This window comes from Oncorhynchus nerka, linkage group LG9a (genome assembly GCF_034236695.1).
Source record: "Oncorhynchus nerka isolate Pitt River linkage group LG9a, Oner_Uvic_2.0, whole genome shotgun sequence".
Lineage (NCBI taxonomy): Eukaryota > Metazoa > Chordata > Actinopteri > Salmoniformes > Salmonidae > Oncorhynchus > Oncorhynchus nerka.
In genome coordinates this window covers 63292316-63316878 of record NC_088404.1, presented here as the reverse complement: position 1 = coordinate 63316878, position 24563 = coordinate 63292316, and the positions used below count along the sequence as shown (strand labels likewise).

General features: G+C 42.8%; 1 protein-coding gene across 1 annotated transcript in view; it reads left to right on the top strand.

Moving 5' to 3' along the window:
* The window catches only part of brsk2a (BR serine/threonine kinase 2a), an 88681-nt gene that overhangs the window by 57033 nt on the left and 7085 nt on the right, over positions 1-24563 (top strand). Inside the window, exons 9-14 of the mRNA XM_065022163.1 lie at positions 5123-5329; positions 5924-5972; positions 6604-6642; positions 18376-18499; positions 21939-22119; positions 22746-22835. Of these exons, the coding sequence (XP_064878235.1) occupies positions 5123-5329; positions 5924-5972; positions 6604-6642; positions 18376-18499; positions 21939-22119; positions 22746-22835 (690 nt within the window). The remainder of the gene's footprint in view (positions 1-5122; positions 5330-5923; positions 5973-6603; positions 6643-18375; positions 18500-21938; positions 22120-22745; positions 22836-24563) is intronic.

The following is a 24563-nucleotide window of genomic DNA, read 5'->3' as shown; positions in this document are numbered from 1 at the left end:
TGTCTGAATACTTTTGGTCCCCTAAAATGTGTACAAAAAGTGATTTCTAAACTGTTCACCTAATATCTATGAAAATACCCTTAAATTAAAGCTAACTTCACAATCATTGTATCATTTCAAATCCACAGTGCTGGAGTACAGAGCCAAAACAACAACAAAAATGGCATATATAGTGTATATAAAACATTAAGGACACCTGCTCTTTCCATGACATAGACTGACTAGGTGAATCCAGGGGAAAGCTATGATCCCTTATTGATGTCACTTGTTAAATCCACTTCAATCAGTGTAGATGAAGGGGAGGAGACAGGTTAAAGAAGGAATTTTAAGCCTTTCAACAATTGAGACACGGATTGTGTATGTGTGCCCTTCAGAAGGTGAATGGTCAAGGCAAAATATTTGAGTGCCTTTCAACGGGGTATGGTAGTAGTGCCAGGTGCACTGGTTTGTCAAGACATGTTGGCTGGGTGGGGTTAGGGGAATGGGATAGGATGGGAAGTTGGGGGGAGGCCCACTTCTTTTTTTTTATATAGACTGTTTATTGAATTTATTATTACTGGAACTTTATAATATGTTCCTAATGATCAAATACTTTGTAGTTATGTACCTTTTTGTAAAGAAATGTTGGTAATAATTTACATGACACCAGCATCATAACACGTTATGACATGGTCATAACCATGTCCTAATATTTCATAACAGCTGACCTGTCACCTGTTGTGACATATTGCATAATTCTATGGCTGATTATGACACCTACATTCATTCAAATTCATTTTTTTAAATTCATTTTTTTCTTAAAAGTCCTTTGCTGTTGTTGGAATTTTTTTGTCATGATTTTAAAAAATCATAATTTAAATAACTTGCAGAAAATACACTTTATGACACTGTCAAAAAGCATTATGACCATCTTGTGTCACTTGGACTAAGAAAATGCACTTTATGACACTGTCAAGAAGCATTATAACCATCCTGTGCCATTTTAATTGGACTAAGAAAGTTCAATTTATGACAGCATTGGGGAGGTGCATGTCTGACATCAATGTGTGCGTAATTACAATGATAATTTAACATGGTCAATTTCAGAAAGTGTTATATGTCATAAACGTACTGTTGACAAGTAGGCTATGGTGTAATGGAATGTTTTGCCATGTGTGGAAGGATTTGTGGGTTTTGACACTCTTATGTAGGTGTCATAACAGCCATAAAATAACTACCATGGTAGGTTTTGTGGCATTTGAAACATTTATGTACCGGTAGGTGTCATAACCAGCCATAAAATAATGCAATATATGTCCCAACATATCTAAATATTTGTGTCATGATAGTATTATGACCATATTATGACAGGTTATGACAAGTTATGTCAGCTGTTATGACACATGTTGACATGGTTATGACAGTGTCATAAAGTGTTATGACACTTGGTGTCAAGTAAAGTGTTACCATTTGGAAAGAAATCTTCTTCTTCTTCTGAGTGGCAGCCCAATGTGTGAAGTAATTCATAGAAATTGCTGTATATGAACAGAATATGAATTAAATACACATTGTCACAAAATAAATGTAATTACTTAAAGACACCTTTTTAGCTTTTACTTAGGGTGCTTTTAGTCATACTATCTATTTTATCCCATTCTATATATATCTATATCTTATTTACTTGTATTTATTTTGTTTTCACTGTTTTATAATTGTTTTACTCTTTTGATTCATCTCATTTAGAAAACTTTTATTATTAACTTTCTCAACTTTTATTATTCTATTTTGTTAAGCACTTTGAAATACATCCAGCGTAAGCAATGTACTCTATAAATAAACCGTTTTTTATTAAGAGAGACACTTAGAAGCTATTTCTCCATGAGTTTCCACCTCTGTAGCTAGGTTTCCACCCAATTGGTGACATTTTCATGCAAATATAAAAAATGTGCAAAAAGACAATATGCACATTTTCCCACCAGTGGTATGTTTCCACCAAACTGACTTGTTGCAGATTAAAATCAGTGCCTGACGATGTGGTGCACACAAAGTTTTTAGGGACCGAATAAAAATCAAAAGTTCAATGTGTTTCCATCGCACTTTCAACTCTACTGATAGTTTTGTCATAAAAACTGTGTTTAATAGCAAATGTGCTTGATGCTGTATTTGCTGCCAAAGGTTTTTCAACAAAGTACTGAGTAAAGGGTGTAAATACTTATGTAAATGTTATATTTCAGTTTTCTTTTTCATAAATTAGCAACAATTTCTAAAAACATGTTTTTGCTTTGTCGTTAGGGGGTATTGTGTGTAGATTGATGAAGGAAAAATATTATTGAATCAATTTTACAATTAAGACTGTAATGTACCAAAATGTGGAAAATTCAAGGGGTCTGAACACTTCCCGAAAGCACTGTATTTAATACGTACCCTAAAAAACTGCATGATTTCCCGAGTCGTAGTGGGAGGACCACAAACCACATCATTGTGTGACTCCAAGTTTACTTTAACATGAAGCTTATTATATCAATATTTGCCCATAAAGTCGTTTCCATTGCCATTTCTCGCATAATGCATTTTACGGACACAAAAAGAGATCCCACCACGTCAAACAAACAAATGATTTGTCTGCAATTATAACATTTTACCAAAACTTCCTGTTTCCATCATAGCTGTCATGATTTTATTTTATACAGTATGACATTATTCAGATTAAAACTGTGGATGGAAGAAGTGGTGCACTCATAATAACTATGAAGTGTTTTAAAAAGTTAAAAAAATGTTCAAAGCGGCAAACCAGCAGTTGAAACAATAGCAAAACGTTTTCCCCGCTTGTTTCAGTAAAAAGCTGAGGGAATGGGCTGGAGAAATGTAACCACTCTTGAATTCATAGTCAGAGCTATGAATGCAAGGACTGACCATCCATCATTTAAAAATAATAGTTTGAACCATATTTTAAAGCTTTATAGTATTTGTTTACATTTACTTTGTTTACAAACATTGGAGTTAAACAAGCTCAGGCCTAGATTCAATCAAATCAAGCATTAACCGGTGATACGCCTTGCCACGACTTCCGCCGAGGTCGGTCCCTCTCCTTGTACGGGCGGCGTTCGGCGGTGAACGTCACCGGTTTTCTAGCCATCGCTGATCCATCTTTCATTTTCCATTGGTTTTGTCTTTATTTTCTACACACCTGGTTTTCGTTATCCAATTACATGTATTTAACCCTCTGTTTCCCCCATGTTTGTTGTGCGTGATTATTTCTATGTTCAGTTCGGTTCATTATGGCTGGTTTTTCGACGGGTGCTGTGTTCACCCGTGCGTTATATTTACCGTTGGTTTTAGGTCAAGTGTATTTGTTTACCGTGTGCCTTTATTGTTTGAGTATAGCACGTTGTTCACTCATTTTGCTCTCCTGCGCCTGACTTCATGCACCAGCTACACTCACCTTCTGACACACCTGCATAGCTGTTTTGGCGGTGTCGGAGGTGTAACTGCGTTGGTGCTGTCAATTTGTTGTGCAGCTGCTCTTGATCATTGTCACGAATCCACACCCATCCCACTCATGTTAGAAGATCAGAACGAGATAGTGTAGGCTATATAGAACCCAGCTTAAGATCAATAGAAGACAGAACTTAGGACCAATAGAAATTGACGCTCAAATTGACTATCATTCAACAAAATATTGAGGATTTCTATCAGCCTAATAGAGGTGTAGATTACATCTTACATTTCAGTGTTCGCTTGAAAACAAGGCTGCGTTGGATTTATCTTAATGCGGCTCCGTGCTGCCAATGTCAATGTCAGCTTTAGGTATAATGCCATGAGCTGCTTGTGGAAGTAAATTCCAACTCGGACACCATGTGGATATAGGCTAAAACGGATCTGATTGAATTAGGCCCTTATATTTTGGGTTCTGATGGGTTACAACAGTTGAGCTAAGCTCACGAGGCACTAATAACTGATGTTCTTCAAGAATCAATGGTTACATATCATATCATTATATTCATTTATAAGTCCAAAAATGGATTGCCCCTTTAAAGAATGAAAAGGTTTACCAGGCCAAGTGTCCATGGTTTTCATGTCTCAGCAAAAGCCTTGCTCAGACAGCTAGCCTGCCTTGTCTTTCACCTTTCTTGTGTGTTTGCTTGCTTTGGTCACTGACAGCACATCACCTAATATCACATTGCACTTTTTTTAACATCTGTCTGTTTTGAAAGCTTGTGATGTTGTTGTTTTTTTGTTTTGTTTACACTGTCCCATGGTCTTGTTGCCTTTCTACTTGGCCGATTTGCTGAATGAGCTAACCGACTCCATTTTTGTTCTTCTTTTGTCTTTTTCTTTATATACCCCTCCCTCCATCCATCCATCATTACTGTATGACACCTCACCTGCCTATCTGTGCCTGGCTGTCTCTCTCGCTGCTGGTTTTGTGGCTGTTTGCTCTGTGTTGCATCTGCATGTGTGGGCATTCGTGTGTGTATTCGTCTGTGTGTGTTGTGTGTATCTGTGTGTCTTTGTGCACCCCCTGCTTTTGGTACTGTTCATATTATGTGTATGCTCCCTTCTTTCTACCCAAAATGTAGCCTCTCAGAAAGTTCTGTGTACCCCCCCCGTCTCCAGACTTCTCCCAGTCGCCCAACTCCAGCCCCTGCCCCTCCCCTGAGCCCCTTGCCCCCACACCAACTGGACAGTTGCCCATCGCGCCCCCACCCCCAACTCCCTGGCCCCGGACAGCGGGCAGCTGCTACCACCCGACCCCAGAAACCAAACCCTCCCGGCCAAGCCCAAACTGCTGCCCAAGCCCCTTGCGTCCACCCACTCCAACCCCTTCCGGAGACCCCTCCCTCAGCCCAGCGATTGTGCCCCACAAGTCGGAGACCTCTACCCCCTTCCAGCCCCCATCCCCTCCTCCTCCGCCACCTCTGTCACATCTCTCAGAGCACCCCGAGCAGCCCCATGGGGCAGCGGCGCCCTGCTCTCACAACGCCCTCCCCACAATCCCCCAGCTCTCTGTCACCCATGCCCCCGACGCAGTTCCCCTCTCGCCCATTCGATGGCACCCTTCCACCCAGTGGCGCCCTCGCCCACACCCTCTCCCTCTCACTCGGGCACTGACTACGGTCCCAAATCTATCCCCCTCATACAGGTTACCCCTCACCCATCCCCCGGGGCAGCCCCCTCCCCACCCCCAAGGGCACCCCTGTGCACACACCCAAGGAGAGCCCGGCGGGCACGCCCAACCCCACGCCGCCCCCCAGCCCATCTATCGGCGGTATGCCCTGGAGGACACGCCTCAACTCCATCAAGAACAGCTTCCTGGGCTCGCCGCGCTTTCACCGCAGGAAACTACAAGGTACTGAGAGAGGGAAAAGAAATGGGTTTCCTAAAGCCTTCAAAGTGAAAATAGTCATTCCTTTTTTGTTCAGAACTCAGCTGCACAGCTGTGAGAAAACAATTATAAAATCAATGTTTGACAGTCAATCTTTTGCTAGTGGATGAACAACATTCGTTGCATTAGGAACTTTGTTGTTCTGAGTATAGATCTGCAAGAGAAATAAAGTACTACTTTAGCTATGAAGGCTTTGGGATACCCATCTCTGATTGTTGCTTTATGAGAGCAGGCTGCATGCATTTCGGCTCCCGAGTGGAGCAGCGGTCTAAGGCACTGCATCTCCATGTTAGAGGCGTCACTACAGACCCTTGTTGGAGTCGAGGCTGTGTCACAACCGACTGTGATTGGGAGTCCCATAGGACGGCGCCCAATTGGCCCAGCATTGTCTGGGTTAGGGTTTGGCCGGGGTAGGCCGTCATTGTAAATAAGAATTTGTTCTTAACTGTCTTGCCTAGTTAATAAAGGTCAAAAAAATAAATAAATGGAACAAGCTTTTGATCCCCTCTCTAACCTTTGCGCTTTCTCTAACCTGTGACCTTGCTTCTCTCTACCCAGTTCCCACACAAGAAGAGATGTCCAGCCTCACACCAGAGTCTTCCCCAGAGTAAGTACCTTTACCTATCCTCTCCAACACAACTCAGTCCTTACATACGACACACTGACTAACATAACACACACACGCACACAAACACAGCATCACCCCAGAGTAAGTACCTTTACCTATCCTCTCCAACACAACTCAGTCCTTACATACGACACACTGACTAACATAACACACACACGCACACAAACACAGCATCACCCCAGAGTAAGTACCTTTACCTGTCTTCTCCAATTCCACACAATACAGTTACACACACACACACACCAACAAAGTAGAGTATCAATAGATGGTCGGGTGGCCGGCACATAATTACAAATCATTTGTTAACCTGCAAATTGACCGCAATAAGCCCAAACAGATGTAATATTTGATTAAAACGCAATCATTTAAACCTTGCTTACATTTATATACAATCACGTGTTTCTCTATTATGCGTTGGAATACTTGGGAACAGGTTTCCAAAATTCTCACTTGGAGCTGATATCCTGGTGTCTTTTCTGTCCAACAATGAAAATAAAATCAAAAGTTATGTGTATATGTATAGAAAATACCTTAGGAGTGATAATAGAGCCCTTAGGAGCAATGTAAGAGTAAATAAAATATAAAAATGCTGTTGTATATCCTACCCTAGGAAATACAAAGGCAGCATCTCACCAGACTCATCCCCAGAGTAAGTATTCAGACTCATCCCCACTTCAACTCCCTCACTCACTCAGTACCTATTTCTCCCGGTCTCTCTCTCTGTCTCGCTCTCTGTCCCTCATTCAGTACCTATTTCTCTAGGTCTCTCTCTCTGTCTCTCTCTCTCTTTTCTATCTCTGTCCCTCACTCAGTACCTATTTCTCTAGGTCTCTCTCTCGGTCTCTCGCTCTCTTTCTCTCTCTGTCCCTCACTCAGTACCTATTTCTCCTGGTCTCTCGCTCTGTCTCGCTCTCTCTCTGTCCCTCACTCAGTACCTATTTCTCTAGGTCTCTCTCTTTCTCTCTCTCTCTCTGTCTCTCTCTCTGTCCCTCACTCAGTACCTATTTCTCTCTGTCTCTCACTCAGTACCTATTTCTCAATTCAATTCAATTGACTTTATTGACATGGCAAGTTCATTATTACTTACATTGTCAAAGTATACATATCGAAAAATAAAAATACATATTTATATATAAAATATATATTTATATATAAATAAATGGTGGGACCAACAGCAATAATAATAGTAGTAGTGGACATGGGATTACCATTAACAACAACTACAACAACAATATTAATGAGAACAACAATACATTATAGCAATGGTAGTAGACCAGTGTAAACATGACTGAGAAGACACATGACGTGGTATGAAAGACAAAACAAAACAGGATGGGAAATATTATCGACATTACTTTGCACGTTTCACTGGCTGTCCCTCAGGTTGTGGCTGCCAAAACTGCACATTTGGACTTTTGAATTATAATTTTGGTGCAGCTCTGTCTCTACCTCTCTCCTGGAGCAGAGTGAGCACAGCCTGTCCTCTCTGGGCAGCCAGGTTTGTCTGTGATGACCGGACTCTATAGCCTATTTCTCCCTGTCCCTCACTCAGTACCCATTTCTCTTTGGGGTCTCTCCCTCCCTCCCTCCCTCCCTCCCTCCCTCCCTCCAAGGGGCTTTAATGGCATGGGAAACATGTGTTAACATTGCCAAAGCAGGTGAGGTAGATAATATACAAAAGTGAAATAAACAATAAAAATTAACAGTAAACATTATACATACAGAAGTTTCAAAACAATAAAGACATTACAAATGTCATATTATATATATATATATACAGTGTTGTAACAATGCCTCTCTCTCTGTCTCTGTGTGTGTGTGTGGGGGGGGGGGTTTATTGGAACAAAACATGCTGCTATGATGGCACACTATTTCATCCAACAGATACGGGAGTTTCTAATATGGTCATACATTTGGTAGGAGGTTTCCACCTCAGTTTCTGGGAAGTATGCACATTGCCTGTCTCTCTTAAGAGCCAGGACTGCCTACAACGGCCTCTCTCAATAGCAAGGCTATGCTCACTGAATCTGTACATAGTCAAAGTGTAAATTTATTTATATAGCCCTTCGTACATCAGCTGATATCTCAAAGTGCTGTACCGAAACCCAGCCTAAAACCCCAAACAGCAAGCAATGCAGGTGTAAAAGCACGGTGGCTAGGAAAAACTCCCTAGAAAGGCCAAAACCTAGGAAGAAACCTAGAGAGGAACCAGGCTATGTGGGGTGGCCCGTCCTCTTCTGGCTGTGCCGGGTGGAGATTATAACAGAACATGGCCAAGATGTTCAAATGTTCATAAATAACCAGCATGGTCCAATAATAATAAGGCAGAACAGTTGAAACTGGAGCAGCAGCACGGCCAGGTGGACTGGGGACAACAAGGAGTCATCATGTCAGGTAGTCCTGAGGCATGGTCCTAGGGCTCAGGTCCTCCGAGAGAGAGAAAGAAAGAGAGAAAGAGAGAATTAGAGAGAGCACACTTAAATTCACACAGGACACCGAATAGGACAGGAGAAGTACTCCAGATATAACAAACTGACCCTAGCCCCCCGACACATAAACTACTGCAGCATAAATACTGGAGGCTGAGACAGGAGGGGTCAGGAGAAGATAATAAAAAGATAATACAAATAAAAAACATGCGTTTTTTCCCCCCATCATCTTGAAATGCAAGAGAAAGGGCATTATATGATAACTTTTGGATATCAGACCGTTGGTAACTCACCAGCATTACTACCAGAAGTACGACTTTCCCGAATTGGATCCTTTGTTTATACCCCCCAGGGCAATTGAACCCAGATGCCACCGGCGGAGAAGAGGTATTCGGAGTGAACTTCTAGTCCGACTCATAAGGCCTGCACACCATTCACCGCTTCCAAGTATATTACTCACTAATGTTCAGTGCCTGGACAATAAAATAGACAAGCTCAGGGCGAGGATATCTTTCCAGAGAGACATCGGGGACTGTAGCATACTTTCTTTCACGGAATCATGGGTCTCTCCAGATATACTGTCCCTGTCAATACAGCCAGCTGGGTTCTCAGTACATCGTGGAGACAGAAATAAAGAACTCCCTGGGAAGAAGAAAGGCGGTGGTGTATGGTTCATGGTTAACTACTCATGGTGTGACTTTGATAATGTACAGGAACTCAAGTCCTTTTGTTCATCTGACCTAGAATACCTCACATCAAATGCCGCCTGTATTACCTCCCAAGAGGTTATAGTTACAGCCGTGTATATTCCCCCTCAACCTGATACCACGACGGCCCTCAAGGAACTACACTGGACTTTGTGCAAACTGGAAACCACATGTCCTGAGGGCACATTTATTCTAGGAGGGAATTTTAACAAGGCAAATTTGAGGAAAACGCATCCGAAGTTCTAGCAGCACATTGCCTGTATTATTCACACTTCAAAAATTCTCCAAATGTGTTACTCTCTCTTCCGGGATGGCTACAAGGCCCTCCCCCACCCTCCCTTTGACAAATCAGATCACGACTCTATCAGATTACACAGACAGGAATATGTTCCAGGTTGCCTCTGAGAATAACATTGACGTATAAACGGACACAGTGACTGAGTTCATCAGGAAGGGGATGTTGTTCCCACTGTGACTATTAAAACCTACCCAAACCAAAAACCGTAGATAGATGGCAGGATTCGCACAAAACGGAAAGCGCAGGCCATCGCATTTAGTCACGTCAAGGTGACTGGGAATATGGTTGAATACCAACAGTGTAGTTATTACCTCCATAAGGCAATCAAACAGGTACAACGTCAGTACAGAGACAAAGTGGAGTCTCAATTCAATGGCTCAGACACGAGACGTATTGTGGCAGTGTCTACAGACGATAACAGATAACACAGGGAAAACCAGCCACGTGGCTCCCAGACAAACTAAACACCGATGTGAGTAAAATATTTAACCCTCACAAGGCTGCCGGCCTAGACAGCCTCACTAGACGTGTCCTCAGAACATGGGCAGACCAGCTGTCTGGAGAGTTTACAGACATATTGAATCTCTCCCTATCCCAGTCTGCAGTCTCCACTTGCTTCAAGATGTCCACCATTGTTTCTGTACCAAAGAAAGCAAAGGTAACTGAACTAAATTACTATCCCTCTGTAACATTCACTTCTGTCATCATGAAGTGATTTGAGGATCTAGTTAAGGATGATATCACCTCCACCTTACTTGACATCCTAGACCCACTTAAATTTGCATATTGCCCCAATAGATCGCACTGCCTGGCGTCCTATCCCATCTGGACAAGAGGAATACCTACAGTGTGTAAGAATGCTGTTCGTTGACTATAGCTTAGCCTTCAACACCATAGTACCCTCCAAACTCATCACTAAGATCAGGGCCCTGGGATTGAACCCCGTCCTGTGCAACCGAGTCCAGGAATCCCCCCCCAGGTGGTGAAGGTGGGAAACAGCACCTCCACTACGCTGATCCTCAACACAAGCCCCATGTGATTAGCCCGCTCCTGTATTCCCTGTTCACACATGACTGCGTGGACACGCACGCCTCCAACTCAATCCTCAAGTTTGCAGACGACACAACAACAATGACGAGATTGCCTACAGGGAGGAGGTGAGGACCCTGGCAGAGTGGTGGCAGGAAAATAACCTCTTCCCTGAACACCAACAAAACAAAGGAGCTGATCATGGACTTCAGGAGACAGCAGAGGGAGCACGTCCCTATCCACATCGACGGGGCCGCAGTGGAGAAGGTGAAGAGCTTCAAGTTCCTCTGTGTACACATCACTGATAATCTGAAATGACCCACCCACACAGACGGTGTGGTGAAGAAGGCGCAACAACGCCTCTTCAACCTCAGGAGGCTGAAGAAATTTGGCTTGGCCCCTAAGACCCTCAAAAAGTTTTTAAGATGCACAATAGAGAGCACCCTGTCGGGCTTTATCACTGCCAGGTATGGAAACTGCACAGCCCGCAACAGCTGGGCTCTCTAGAGGGTGGTGTGGACCACCCAGTGCATCACCGGGGTAACACTGCCTGCCCTCCAGGCAATGATGCCAACTTAGCAATTTTGTTGCTAGATTTAGCAACTTTTCAGACTACCCTGGCATTTTTTTTTCAAACAGCACCTAGCAATTAATTTAGCTACTTTTAAAAATGTATTTGGAACTTTTAGCAACTTTTGAAAAGTGACTCAAACGCTAAAATGCACGCATTTTCCCTCTAAATGACACAAAAAGATTTTCTCTGTCACACACTCTAGCTGCCTGTGCACGAGCTGAGCGTCTGCTACTGACATCACTCACAATGCACTTTTGCAGCCAGGCATGATAACTAACTACCAATACACTGCTTAAATCTATAATTGTTCAGAATGTATAGGTTTACTAGATAAAAAGAAAATAAACCAAATGTAATTGTTCAATAATGTGTCATGTGTAATTGTTCAATAATTAAATGTTGTGTTTAAAAATAAACATATCTGATCATATAAAATGTGTTGTGTTTATATTACTTTTACAACTAAAACAATATGCGATTAACAAATGTCAAATCATATTTTTAGCCGAGAGGGCCAGTCAATTTGAGTAACGTTGTATATTCTACGTAATGTTTTAGTTATTATGCAATGATATCACAATGTCATTTAGCAACTGATGGCAACACTGCCTCCAGGACACTTACCCTGAGCCACGGCCTGTTCACTCCACTATCATGCAGAACGTGAGGCCAGTACAGGTGCATTAAAGCTTGGACCGAGAGACTGAAAAACAGCTTCTATCTCAAGACCATCAGACTGTTAAATAGTCATCACTAGCCGGCTACCACCGGTTACTCAGCACTGCTCCTTAGAGGCTGCTGCCCTATGTACAGTACATTGACATGGAATCACTGATGACTTTAATAATGGAACACTAGTCACTTTAACAATGCTTACATACTCTTTTACTCATTTCATATGTATAGTATATACTGTATTCTACTGTATTTTGGTCAATGCCACTCTGACATTGCTCGTCCTAATATTTATGTATTTCTTAATTCCATTCTATTACTTTCAGATTTGTGTGTATTGTTGAGGATCGTTAGGGCCAGATAGCATTCTAGTTTGCTCTGTTTTGGACCAACTTGCTCTGTCCCAGGACCAGCTTGCTTAGGGGACTCTTCTTCAGGTTTATCTCTCTGTAGGTGATGTCTTTGTTTTGGAAGGTTTGAGAATCACTCCCTTTCAGGTGTTTGTAGAATTTAATTGCTATTTTATGGATTTGGATAATTAGCGGGTATCAGCTTAATTCTGGTCTGCATGCATTATTTGGTAGTCTTTAATAGTTGATTCTTAGATTTGTATTTGATCATGTATATGTTTTTGCTGTTTGTTCTTTGTTATAGAGACAAAAATATTTGAGAAGTGGTTTATCCATATATCTCCAATTTGGATTGATAACTCTTCGTGTTGTTGTTTGTTTAGTGTGTTTCAATTTTCCTTAGAATCTGTTAGATTCTATGGATTCTTCAATTACATAGAGCTGATTTCTGACGGGCTGTTCCTTCTTTTTCCAAAGTGTATATCTGTATTGTTTTAGCGATTCACATTAGTGAAGGTGTAATCTCAGGCTTTCTGGGTCTATGTTTTTGGTTGGATAGGTTTCTCAATTTCTTTCTTAGGTTTTTGCAATCCTCATCAAATAATTTATCATTGTTGTTCATTTTCTTTGTTTTTCTGCTTGACATTTTTTGATTTGATAGGAAAGCTGAGAGGTCAAATATACTGTTTAGGGTTTCTTACGGCCAAGTTTACACCTTCACTTTTAAAGTGAAATGTTTTGTCCAGGTAGTTGTCTAAAAGGGATTGAATTTGTTGTTGGCGCATTGTTTTTTGGTAAGTTTCCACACTACTTTCCTTCCATCTTTATCATTTCTTAATAGTATTCAGTTCCTTTGGCTTTGATGCCTCATGATTGAGTATTGGTCTGTTCAAGTAGACTGTGATTTTTCTGTGATCTTATAGGGGTGTCAGTGGGCTAACTGTGAACGTTCTGAGAGACTGGGTTGAGGTCAGTGATAAAGTAGTCTGTAGTACTACTGCCAAGAGATTAGCTATAGGTGTACCTACCTTAGGAGTCCCCTCAAAGCCTACAATTGACTATATACATACCCTGCTGAGCATCTGGTACATGCCATTGGCTTGAGCTAGTGTAAGAGTCGGGGTTGGGCCTGTTTGCCTGTTCACGGCCGGGCGTATGAGTGACTTTCATGTTGAGGCCCTCCTTGTGGGAGTGGGGGCATGGGGTTAGCAGAAGGGGCATAGGTCTTATTTGAGGGGGCCAATATGGGGTGTGGGAATGGTTGGTTTGCGGGTTGGGGATGTGGCTGGTGGTGCTATGGTCTGGATGTAGGTCCTCCTGGCGTGGATCCTCTAGTGTAGGTCCGATGGGGTGGTCCCGCAGGTCTGGTAGAGTGTCTCGCTGGTCTGGGCGGGGTGTCCATTGATCTGTTGCTCCTGTGTGAGGTGTTGGGGCTGCGGTTAAGGGCGATGTCCTTTAGTCACTCTCTCTCTCAATTCAATTTGGCATAGAGGACATGTGCAGGTTGGTTGGTCAATGTGCCTGGTCTTATTGCAGGCAGCAATGTAGTGCGCTGCCAACCCACAGCTCTCTGCGTTTCCCCCCAACAGGATGCGTAGCTTATTCTCATCAGAGAGGTCTTTGAAACCTTCAATAACGGTTTAAAATTTAGGGAAATTACACTGTCTAATTGTTTTATATTCTTTACACGTTGACAGGAAATGCGTCTCTGTCTCCGGTTCTGCTGTGTTTAAGTGGTTGCACAGCCTTACCTCTACAGGGAGACTGCCCTTCTCAATGGATTGGCAGTGCTCACTGAGCGTGTACTTTGTCAAGGTTTTTCTAAGGTTTTGATCAGTAACCATGGTCAAATAGTTTGCCATGATGTACTGTCAATTTAGGGCCAGATAGTGCTGCATTTTGCTTTGTGCTTGTGTTTCTTGTGTTGCAATTTAGTTTATTCTGATTGATTGGATGTTCTGGTCCTGAGACTTCAGTGTGTTAGTAAAACAGGTATGTGAACTCAGCCCCAGGACCAGCTGGATGAGGGGACTCTTTTCTTTGCTCAGGTCATTGGCATTGCATGGCTTGGTAATGATTTGAGAATGGGTCACTGTATTTTAGATGTTTTCAAAATTGAATTCTGCCCTGCATGCATTGTTTGTAATTTACTTCTGGACATGTAGGATAATCTTACAGAACCCTGCATGCAGGGTTTGAAAGGGGTGTTTGTCCCCTTGAGTAAAATCTTGTTTTGCAAGTGGACCCCACACCTCGCTGTCATAAAGTAAAATTGGTGCAATGACACATTCAAATCGTTTTAGACACATTTTTATAGGTATTTCGATAAGAATTAGCTTTTTAATGGCATAGAATGCCCTGTGTGCATTCCCTCCCAGTTCATTCATTGCCTGATTTAGGTGTCCAGTTGAGTTTATTTTAAAACAGAAGTAATTGTAGTGTATGCAGTACTCTGTATATTTTGTACCGATTGAGAACTTAGCTCTAATTCCCTGAGATCTCTGGAAATCGTTACTTGTGTCTTTTTGGGGTTTACTGCCAGGGCCCAGGTTTGACTGTACTGTCCTAGCAGGTCCAGGCTCTGTTGTAGGCCATGTTCTCTCAATTCAATTTCAATTCAATTTAAGGGCTTTATTGGCATGGGAAACATATGCATTACCGAAGCAGGTGAAGTAGATAATAAATAAAAGTGAAAATAACAACAAAAATTAACAGAAAACAAAAAATAAATAAAAAATAAAAATGTTTCAAATGTCATTATGTCTTCACACAGTGGTTCTTCCTTTAAAGGGTACGAGTTTATGCCGCGACTGTCAGTGGTAGATGGTGGCATTCTGTCATTGCACCACACTATCACAAGGGGGAGTTAGAACGCTGATCTATCGGTAGTCTAAATTGTGGCAATTTTCATTCTGAGAGTTTCTCTTCTCTGGCACTAGAGTCCTTGCATCATGCAACAACAAAAAAACTGTCGGGGGTCCTGGAGTTAAGAGAGAACTTGGGTAAATACAATGAGGGAAAAACACTTGACTTGTGGACTGACAATTTTTGAAAAATAGGCACAGTGGGATTTTTGTTTCTCGCCCTCTAAAAACGGGGGGGGGGGGGGGGGAGTAAAGGAGCTTGTCTGTCAGCCCTGCATTAAAGACCAAAATTGGTTAAAGAAAATTGTGATAAATAAAAATATATACCAGTTTCATTTAAGGACAAAAAAAATGACAGCTGTGCCATATAGATTGCAAAATAGTTGGGAAGAGGTTTTCGATTTATGCATTTATGAATTGACATGCAATTTTCCATTCCTCCTGAAAGCCCTAATATCTCTCTGTCGTCGTCTACACACACTTTATACATTTGCATAATAAAGGACTTAAAGGCTAATTTAATTAGATTTTAATACTTTTCACAGCCAAAAAAAGATGTACAAAAGGGAAAATAAATAAACTCAAATATGGGTTGTATTTACAATGGTGTTTGTTCTTCACTGGTTGCCCTTTTCTTGTGGCAACAGGTCACAAATATTGCTGCTCTTATGGCACACTGTTGTATTTCACCCAGTAGATATGGGAGTTTATTAAAATTGGGTTTGTTTTTGAATTCTTTGTGGATCTGTGTAATCTGAGGGACATATGTGTCTCTAATTTGGTAAAACATCTGGCAGGAAATTAGGAAGTGCACCTCAGTTTCCACCTCATTTTGTGGGCAGTGTGCACTGCCAATCTTGTCTTGAGAGCCAGGCCTTCCTATGGTGGCCTTTCTCAATAGCAAGGCTATGCTCACTGAGTCTGTACATAGTCAAAACTTTCCTTAAGTTAGGGTCAGTCACAGTGGTCAGGTATTCTCCCACTGTGTACTCTCTGTTTAGGGCCAAATAGCATTCTAGTTTGCTCTGTTTTTTGTTCATTCTTTCCAATGTGTCAAGTAATTGTCTTTTTGTTTTCTCATGATTTGGTTGGGTCTAATTGTGTTGCTGTCCTGGGGCTCTTTGGGGTCTGTTTGTGTTTGTGAACAGAGCCCCAGGACCAACTTGCTTAGGGGACTCTTCTCCAGGTTAATCTCTCTGTAGGTGATGGCTTTGTTATGGAAGGTTTGGGAATCGCTTCCTTTTAGGTGGTTGAAGAATTTAACAGCTCTTTTCTGGATTTTGATAATTAGCGGGTTTCAACCTAACTACTCTGCATTATTTGGTGTTTTTCATTGTATACTGAGGATATTTTGCAGAATTCTGAATGCAGAGTCTCAATTTGGTGTTTGTGCCATTTTGTAAATTCTTGCTTGGTGAGCGGACCCCAGACCTCACAACCATAAAGGACAATGGGTTCTATAACTGATTAAATTATTTTTAGCCAGATCCTAATTGGTATGTCAAATTTTATGTTCCTTTTGATAGCATATATGGCCCTTCTTGCCTTCTCTCAGCTCGTTCACAGCTTTGTGGAAGTTACCTGTGGCGCTGATGTTTAGGCCGAGGTATGTATTGTTTTTTGTGTGCTCTAGGGCAATGGTGTCTAGATTGATGGAATTTGTATTTGTGGTCCTGGCAAATATACTTTTTTTGGAGCACTATTATTTTTGTCTTACTGAGATTTACTGTCAGGGCCCAGGTCTGACAGTGTCTGTGCAGAAGATGTTGGTTCTGTTTGTAGGCTCTCCTCGGTTGGTGACAGAAGCACCAGATCATCAGCAAACAGTAGACATTTGACCTCAGATTCTTGTAGGGTTAGGCCGTGTGCTGTAGACTCTTCTAGTGCCCTCGCCAATTCGTTTATATATACATTAGCTTTCAAAAGTGGGGTCACTTAGAAAATGTCCTTGTTTTTGATAGAAAATCATTTTTGTAGACCATTAAAATAACATCAAATTGATCAGAAATACAGTGTAGACATTGTTCATGTTGAAGGGGAGCATCCCGGAGTCGCCTCTTCGCTGTTTACGTTGAGACGGATGTTTTGCGGGTACTATTTAATTAAGATGCCAGTTGAGGACTTGTGAGGTGTCCGTTTCTCAAACTAGACACTCTAATGTACTTGTCCTCTTGCTCAGTTGTGCACCGGGGCCTCCCACTCCTCTTTCTATTCTGGTTAGAGCCAGTTTGAGCTGATCAATGAAGGGAGTTGTACGAGATCTTCTGTTTCTTGACAATTTCTCAAATGGAATATCCTTCATTTCTCAGAACAAGACAAGAATAGACTGACGAGTTTCAGAAGAAAGTTCTTTGTTTCTGGCCATTTTGAGCCTGTAATCGAACCCACAAATGCTGATGCTCCAGATACTCAACTAGTCTAAAGAAGGCCAGTTGTATTGCTTCTTTAATCAGAACAACCCGGTCTAGTCTGGCTAATCCGATGGAAGTGGTGATGCTCTGGTGGTGTGCGGGGCATGTGGGGTGTGCTGGGTCTGGTGGGGCGTTGAGGGGGCCTGGTGCTCTTTGGTGGGGCTCTCTCTGTCTCTCTCTCATAGCTAAGTGTGGAGTAAGCAATGCTCAATCATGAGATTTGATACTTCATAATGGAGGTTGCTAGGCAGCGCCTGTTACTAGGCCTTTATCATCCTCGTGGCAGTTCTAAAGTTTACGAGACATGTCACTTTGCCTAGCGCCGGCTGTTTTAATCAACTGAAGCAAATAAACGCCTGGCCATTAATTACATTTTACAGAATGGACTCATGAGTGCATTTAGGTGCGTGTTCTGCGGCAAATTCTCTTAACAATAGACAAACATAGGCTCATTCTGTTCAGAACATCCCAGGGTATGACACTGTGTAATCTTGTAACTGTACATTAAACATAGTGATCATAAACATTGACATGAGTTTCATGATATGGACATTTTGAAGTGCACATTTTAAATCTTGATTATTTGGCTTGCTTGTGTGACATCAAAGCAGTGTTTATTGTTATTCTCTTTAACGTCTCATCTTTCAAAATAAATAAATTCCTCTTAATTTACAGCATTTCACTCAGACAACAAAACAAAAGTTGCCCAATTAGTGGGAGGGATGGGTGCGTGTTCTGAGGTCCTCAAGTTCAGAACGGCTGTCAGTCAAAACTCATACAGCGTTGTGAAGCGCAGAGCTTGAGCTCTGACGTCATGTATAGCATGTTACTGTACAGCCCAGCGTCCCAATTCAGTTTCTTATCAGTGCCAAAATCTGCCATTTTCAACCGATATAGAGGCACAAGTGTAAAGGGTTAAATGTATGTCAAACATGCAAACAGTCCAAATGTGAGGTTATGAATCTCCAGCCCGTAGTGATTTGTTTCAATAAAACATGTACTTTGATCAACTGTGTCAATCTGCCGTTTTCTCCCCTCCTTGCAGACTTGCCAAAAAATCCTGGTTTGGTAACTTCATCAACCTGGATAAAGAGGAGCAGATCTTCATCTTGATCAAAGACAAGCCTCTGAGCTCCATCAAGGCTGACATCGTCCATGCCTTTCTTTCGGTAGGTAAAACCTCTCTACCCCTTTCTCTCACTCTGTCTTTTTGCTCTCCTCCCTCTCTAGTTACTCCTCCCTCTCTCCTCCCTCAAACCTTCTTCTCCTTGTGCCCTCTTACTCTAACCTCTCCATGTCTCTTTCCTTCTCCTTTACTGATCTTATTTTCTGCTCTCTGCCACTTCTCATTCAGTCATTCATTCATCACATTTTCTCACTCCTACTTTGCTTTCCCGCCTCCTGCCTTCTCTCCGGCCTCCCTTACATCTCTTCTTTTCCTCACTCTCACTCCCCTCCACTCTGCTCTCCCTCTCCTATCATTCTCTCCTCCTCTCCTCCTCTCCTCTTAACTTCTCCTCCTTTCTACAGAATGTATTCCCTATATCATTATGGATATATGCTCTTTTCATGAGATAGCTTTCACTTGGATTCACCTGGTCAGTCTATGGTCCCTTATTGATGTCACTTGTTAAATCCGCGTCAATCGGTGTAGATGAAGGGGAGGAAACGGGTCTAAAGGGTTTTTAAACCTTGAGACAACTGAGACATGGATTGTGCCATTCAGAGGGTGAATGTACAGGACAAAAGATTGAAGTGCCTCTGAACGGGGTAGGGGCCAGGCACACCGGTTTGAGTGTGTCAAGAACTGCAACTCTGCTGGGTTTTTCACTCACAACAGTTTCCCGTGTGTATCAATAATGGTTCACCACTCAATGGACACCCTGCCAACGTGACACAACTGTAAGAAGCATTGGCGTCAACATGGGCCACCATCCCTGTGGAACGCTTTCGACACCTTGTAGAGTCCATACCCCAACAAATTGAGGGTGTTCAAAAAAGGGGTGCAACTCAATATTAGGAAGGTAATTCCTAATGTATTGTACACTCAGTGTATATGCATATGTTGCAGGTATGTTGCAGTATAACCCCAATACCTGCTATCAGCCTAAGAGGGTATTTATAACACCAATGTTGATTGGTTTAGCTTAGAGGCGCATGAGTGCACAGATCTGTGAATGTGTGCGTGCCCTATGTGTGTGTGCGTGTGAACATGTGTGAGTGTGTTTGCGTATGCTTACATGTTTCTGATTTATCTAGCCATTCAGTAAGCTGATTGTGTTGCTATCGCTCCCATTTTCCTTTTGAATGGCACTCTGTACTCCAGGGCTACATCCCAATTGGCACCCTTTTCCCGACATAGTGCACTACTTTTGACCAGAGCGATGTGGGCCCTGGTCAAAAGTAGTGCACTATGTAGGGAATAGGGTGGCATTTGGGACACAAACCAGGTCAATGGAAAATCAACACGGACCACATATAGATGCTTTGCCCTGAGTGCTGTGTGTGCGTGTGTGTGTGTGTGTGTGAGAGACTACAGGTCTCTCTCTCTCTCTTTGTGCTTCGCTGCATGCAGAGAGGGAGGAGGGGGAGGGGAGGAGGATTCAGGAGGGGAGGAGAAGGCTGGTCTTCCTAGGGTTAGAGGCTCCAAAGCCAGTGAATGTATAGTGAAAGCCGGTTTTCAGTGCAAGCCAACAGAGAAGCACATATAAAATTCTTATAGCAAATGGAAACTCTTGCTCCACTGTAGGTCAATGGCAAACCAATCTTCTATTCCTCTGAGGTAGCTATTTGGTCCCCTAGTGTATGCTTGGTGGCCCAGAGAGTAGATGGACACTTGAATAGTTGGAACTATACTCCTCAGCACTCTAGGATTAATCAAACTCCTGGTAGCAGTTTGGTGAAACATGACAATTTGGGTGTTGGCAGGGTTGACACTGCATTAGCCTGAAATATGCGTTCCAAATGGCATCCTATTCCCTATGGTATACTACTTTTGACAAGAGCCCTATGGGCCCTAAAGTCTCTGTGCCGCGTGTCAATCTCAGATGTACTGACGTTGTAATCTGGTTAAAGTTGAATCTGTGCTTGGTTGCATCAGTGTAATTTTAATGATGTTTTATTCAACCTGTTATTTATGTCAGGAAGATAACCTCACACTCAACGTCAACAAAACTAAGGAGATGATTGTGGACTTCAGGAAACAGCAGAGGGAACACCCCCCTATCCACATTGATGGGACAGTAGTGGAGAGGGTAGTAAGTTTTAAGTTCCTCGGCGTACACATCACAGACAAACTGAATTGGTCCACCCACACAGACAGCATCGTGAAGAAGGCGCAGCAGCGCCTCTTCAACCTCAGGAGGCTGAAGAAATTCAGCTTATCACCAAAAGCACTCACAAACTTCTACAGATGCACAATCGAGAGCATCCTGTCGGGCTGTATCACCGCCTGGTACGGCAACTGCTCCGCCCACAACCGTAAGGCTCTCCAGAGGGTAGTGAAGTCTGCACAACGCATCACCGGGGGCAAACTACCTGCCCTCCAGGACACCTACACCACCCGATGTCACAGGAAGGCCATAAAGATCATCAAGGACCACAACCACCCGAGCCACTGCCTGTTCACCCCGCTATCATCCAGAAGGCGAGGTCAGTACAGGTGCATTAAAGCTGGGACCGAGAGACTGAAAAACAGCTTCTATCTCAAGGCCATCAGACTGTTAAACAGCCACCACTAACATTGAGTGGCTGCTGCCAACACACTGACTCAACTCCAGCCACTTTAATAATGGGAATTGATGGGAAATGATGTAAAATATATCACTAGCCACTTTAAACAATGCTACCTAATATAATGTTCCCTACATTATTCATCTCATATGTATACGTATATACTGTACTCTATATCATCTACTGCATCCTTATGTAATACATGTATCACTAGCCACTTTGTTTACATACTCATCTCATATGTATATACTGCACTCAATACCATCTACTGTATCTTGCCTATGCCGCTCTGTACCATCACTCATTCATATATCTTTATGTACATATTCTTTATCCCCTTACACTTGTGTCTATAAGGTAGTAGTTTTGGAATTGTTGGCTAGATTACTTGTTGGTTATTACTGCATTGTCGGAACTAGAAGCACAAGCATTTCGCTACACTCGCACTAACATCTGCTAACCATGTGTATGTGACAAATAAAATGTGATTTGATTTGATTTGATATAAGAGGCATGTGGCAAAAAGCTGAAAGTCACTCTCAATGTGTTATCCCTTTACTCACTTGAGCGAGTGAGTCTTTCTCTGTGACACTTTTCTCCCTCTCTCTGTATGCTCCTCGCTCTCTATTCCCTCTCTATGATCCTCTATCCCTACTTCTTTCCTCAGGAGCCACACAATCAGCCGCTCCACCTCTTTCTCTCTCTCCCCCATTTTTCTCCCTCTCTCACCCTCCCTCCTTTTCTTCAGTCTCTCTCTCTCTTTCCTCTCTCTTCTTCTTGATTCCCCCTTATATTTTTTATCTCTTGATTCAGAATGTCCTCTTCATAACTACAAAATAAAACAACAACAACAAAAAAGATGTATTGCTCTTCCAGATCCCTAGTCTCAGCCACAGTGTGATCAGCCAGACGAGTTTCCGGGCAGAGTACAAGTCCACAGCCGGCCCCACGGTCTTCCAGAAGCCAGTCAAGTTCCAGGTGGACATCACCTACACAGAGAGCACCACCGCCCCCAAGGAGAACGGCATCTACTCTGTCACCTTTACCCTGCTCTCAGGTATACGTACACGCATTCATGCATGCACACAAACACGCACACACATGCAGGCACACTGCTGCTACGTGTTTGTGTTTGCGTGTGCGTGTATGTGTTTGTGTCTTTCACAGTGTGTGTGTGCTCCATGGGACCAGATTGGAGGGAGAGAACACTTTCCCTGGTACTAATCATAGGCCATTTGGATCCCGCTGCTTCTCTGATGTTAGTGGTTACAGGAGACCGCACGCAGCCACACTCTCTTTTTCATCTCCATGATCTATCCTAACACTCTTCCCTCCTCCCCCACTCTAACCCCCTTGTTATCTTATTTTCTCTCCACCCTTCTCCTTTCCCGTCCTCTCCTGACCTCTCCTCTCTTGACCCCTCCTTTGTTTTTCCTTTTCATTCCTTTTATTCCTTACTTTTCCTCTTCATTTCTTTACCCTTTTTCCTCCCCTCTCTGTCTTTCTCAATTTTTCTCCTCCCCTGTTCTGCTGTTTTCATGTTCCTGTGTACAGTACCTTTTGTGTGTGTGAGTACAGAATGACTAACCTTGTTCTCCCCTTGTCTATTGCAATCATGTGTGTGTGTGTGTGTGTGTGCCTGCGTGTGCGTATTTGCCTGTTTGTGTGTGTGTGTGTGTATAGGACCCAGCCGGCGCTTCAAGCGGGTGGTAGAGACAATTCAGGGCCAGTTGCTAAGCACACATGACCAGCCGGAAGTTCAGCAGCTTTCTGGTGAGTTGAACACGCCCCCTTCCCCCCCCACCAATACCCCCGTCAACCTCTCTCCCCCTCACTGCTAAAGCTAAGCTAGCACTCCTTCCCCACTCTTACGCCCTTTCCTTCCCTTTCACCCCCTCTCTGCTACAGCCTCCATATATTGCATGGCCCTCACTCCACCAAGTATGGGTAGAGTTTGCTCCATAACTACTGATCTAAGGTCAGATGTTTTTTTTGGTCCCTTAATTGTTATAAAGGATCAGGGGTAGGGTAATGGACGTGGTCTACGCTCTGAAACGCCAGGGACGCACCCTGTACGGTTTCGGCGGCTAAACGCACTCTTCTCTGTTCCACTGGATGTCATAAGGTGAATGCACCAATTTGTAAGTCGCTCTGGATAAGAGCGTCTGCTAAATGACTTAAATGTAATGTAAATGTAATCTGATCTTGAGCCCTAAATGCCACTGCTCCACGGCTCCTCGCCATGGTAATGACAAAGCAACCACAATGCACCTCAATGAATTGCACTGCCACTACATTGAGATGTAGAGGGATCACACTCTCTAGCTAGCTCTATCTTTTTTAAACCCTTGTCACTCAAAATCCCCACCTCTTGTAACCATTTTTGCTGCCCATACCTGCCATTGACTAGACCACAGCTATCTGGTTAGACAGTGAACTTAGAGGACAGGTCAATTTAATCCTGGTGCTAGGATCTCCTCCTCCCTCATCCAGAGAGGTTTTACTATTCCCAAAATCTGTCAATGAAAACAAGCCCACGAAGTGAGGAATTTGTATGGAGGTCAATGAGAGAGTGTCAAATTTGGTCAACAACAAATGTAATTGCTCATTTGCTTACATGAGGCTTATTTGATTGAATAGAAGTTTAGTAATGGTTAGGTTGTTACGAATACACGGATATAGTAAGTGGACGCACGTGACATTTCGGCAACATAGTTGTCATAGAAATAGATAGAGGACTCATCATGGATATAACCCATTTTAGCATGGACATTGCAATGGAGGGCTTCCACCATTTTAAAGCTGTCAACTGGGTGGGAGTTCCAATGAGTTGGGAGCAATCAGCCAAAGAGGAAGAAAATAATCACCTGATTAAAAATGGAGATGGCACTGCCCATGTCACATATGCTAAAATGGCACAGATGAGACCTCTATCTATCTCTATGGTCTGTTGTTCTAACGCATATCTGCCTTCTTAATGGCCCCACCTGATCTCGCCTCCCCCTGTTTTTCCATTGTTAGAGCGGTCACTTGAATATCTTGTCAATATATAATAGACAATCTTCGCTCATCTCTTGTTTTATCCATGAGCCATTTGGCCAATAATAAGTCATCCTGTCCCAAAGTGCCTACCACATAGATCTCTTATAGACAATAGAAATGTCTATAAAGATTGAGAGAACAAAAGAAGAAGAAAGTAAAAGACACTCCTCTGTCCTCCTACTCACCCTCCTCATGGCCTTCCTCCTGTCTTATCCATCCATCTATCGCCGTGTGTGTGTGTGTGTGTGTGTGTGTGTGTGTGTGTGTGTGTGTGTGTGTGTGTGTGTGTGTGTGTGAAACAAAGTATCACAGTTTGACTTAGAAATTGAATGTTCTGTCCACGTTTTTCCAAACGTCTATGGGTGAGGTCAAGGCAAATGTTGGTTTTTGACGTTTAGGTTGAGACATGTTACTAAACTCAGCAAAAGTGAAACCAAAAACTCTGCAGGTGGGCTGGGA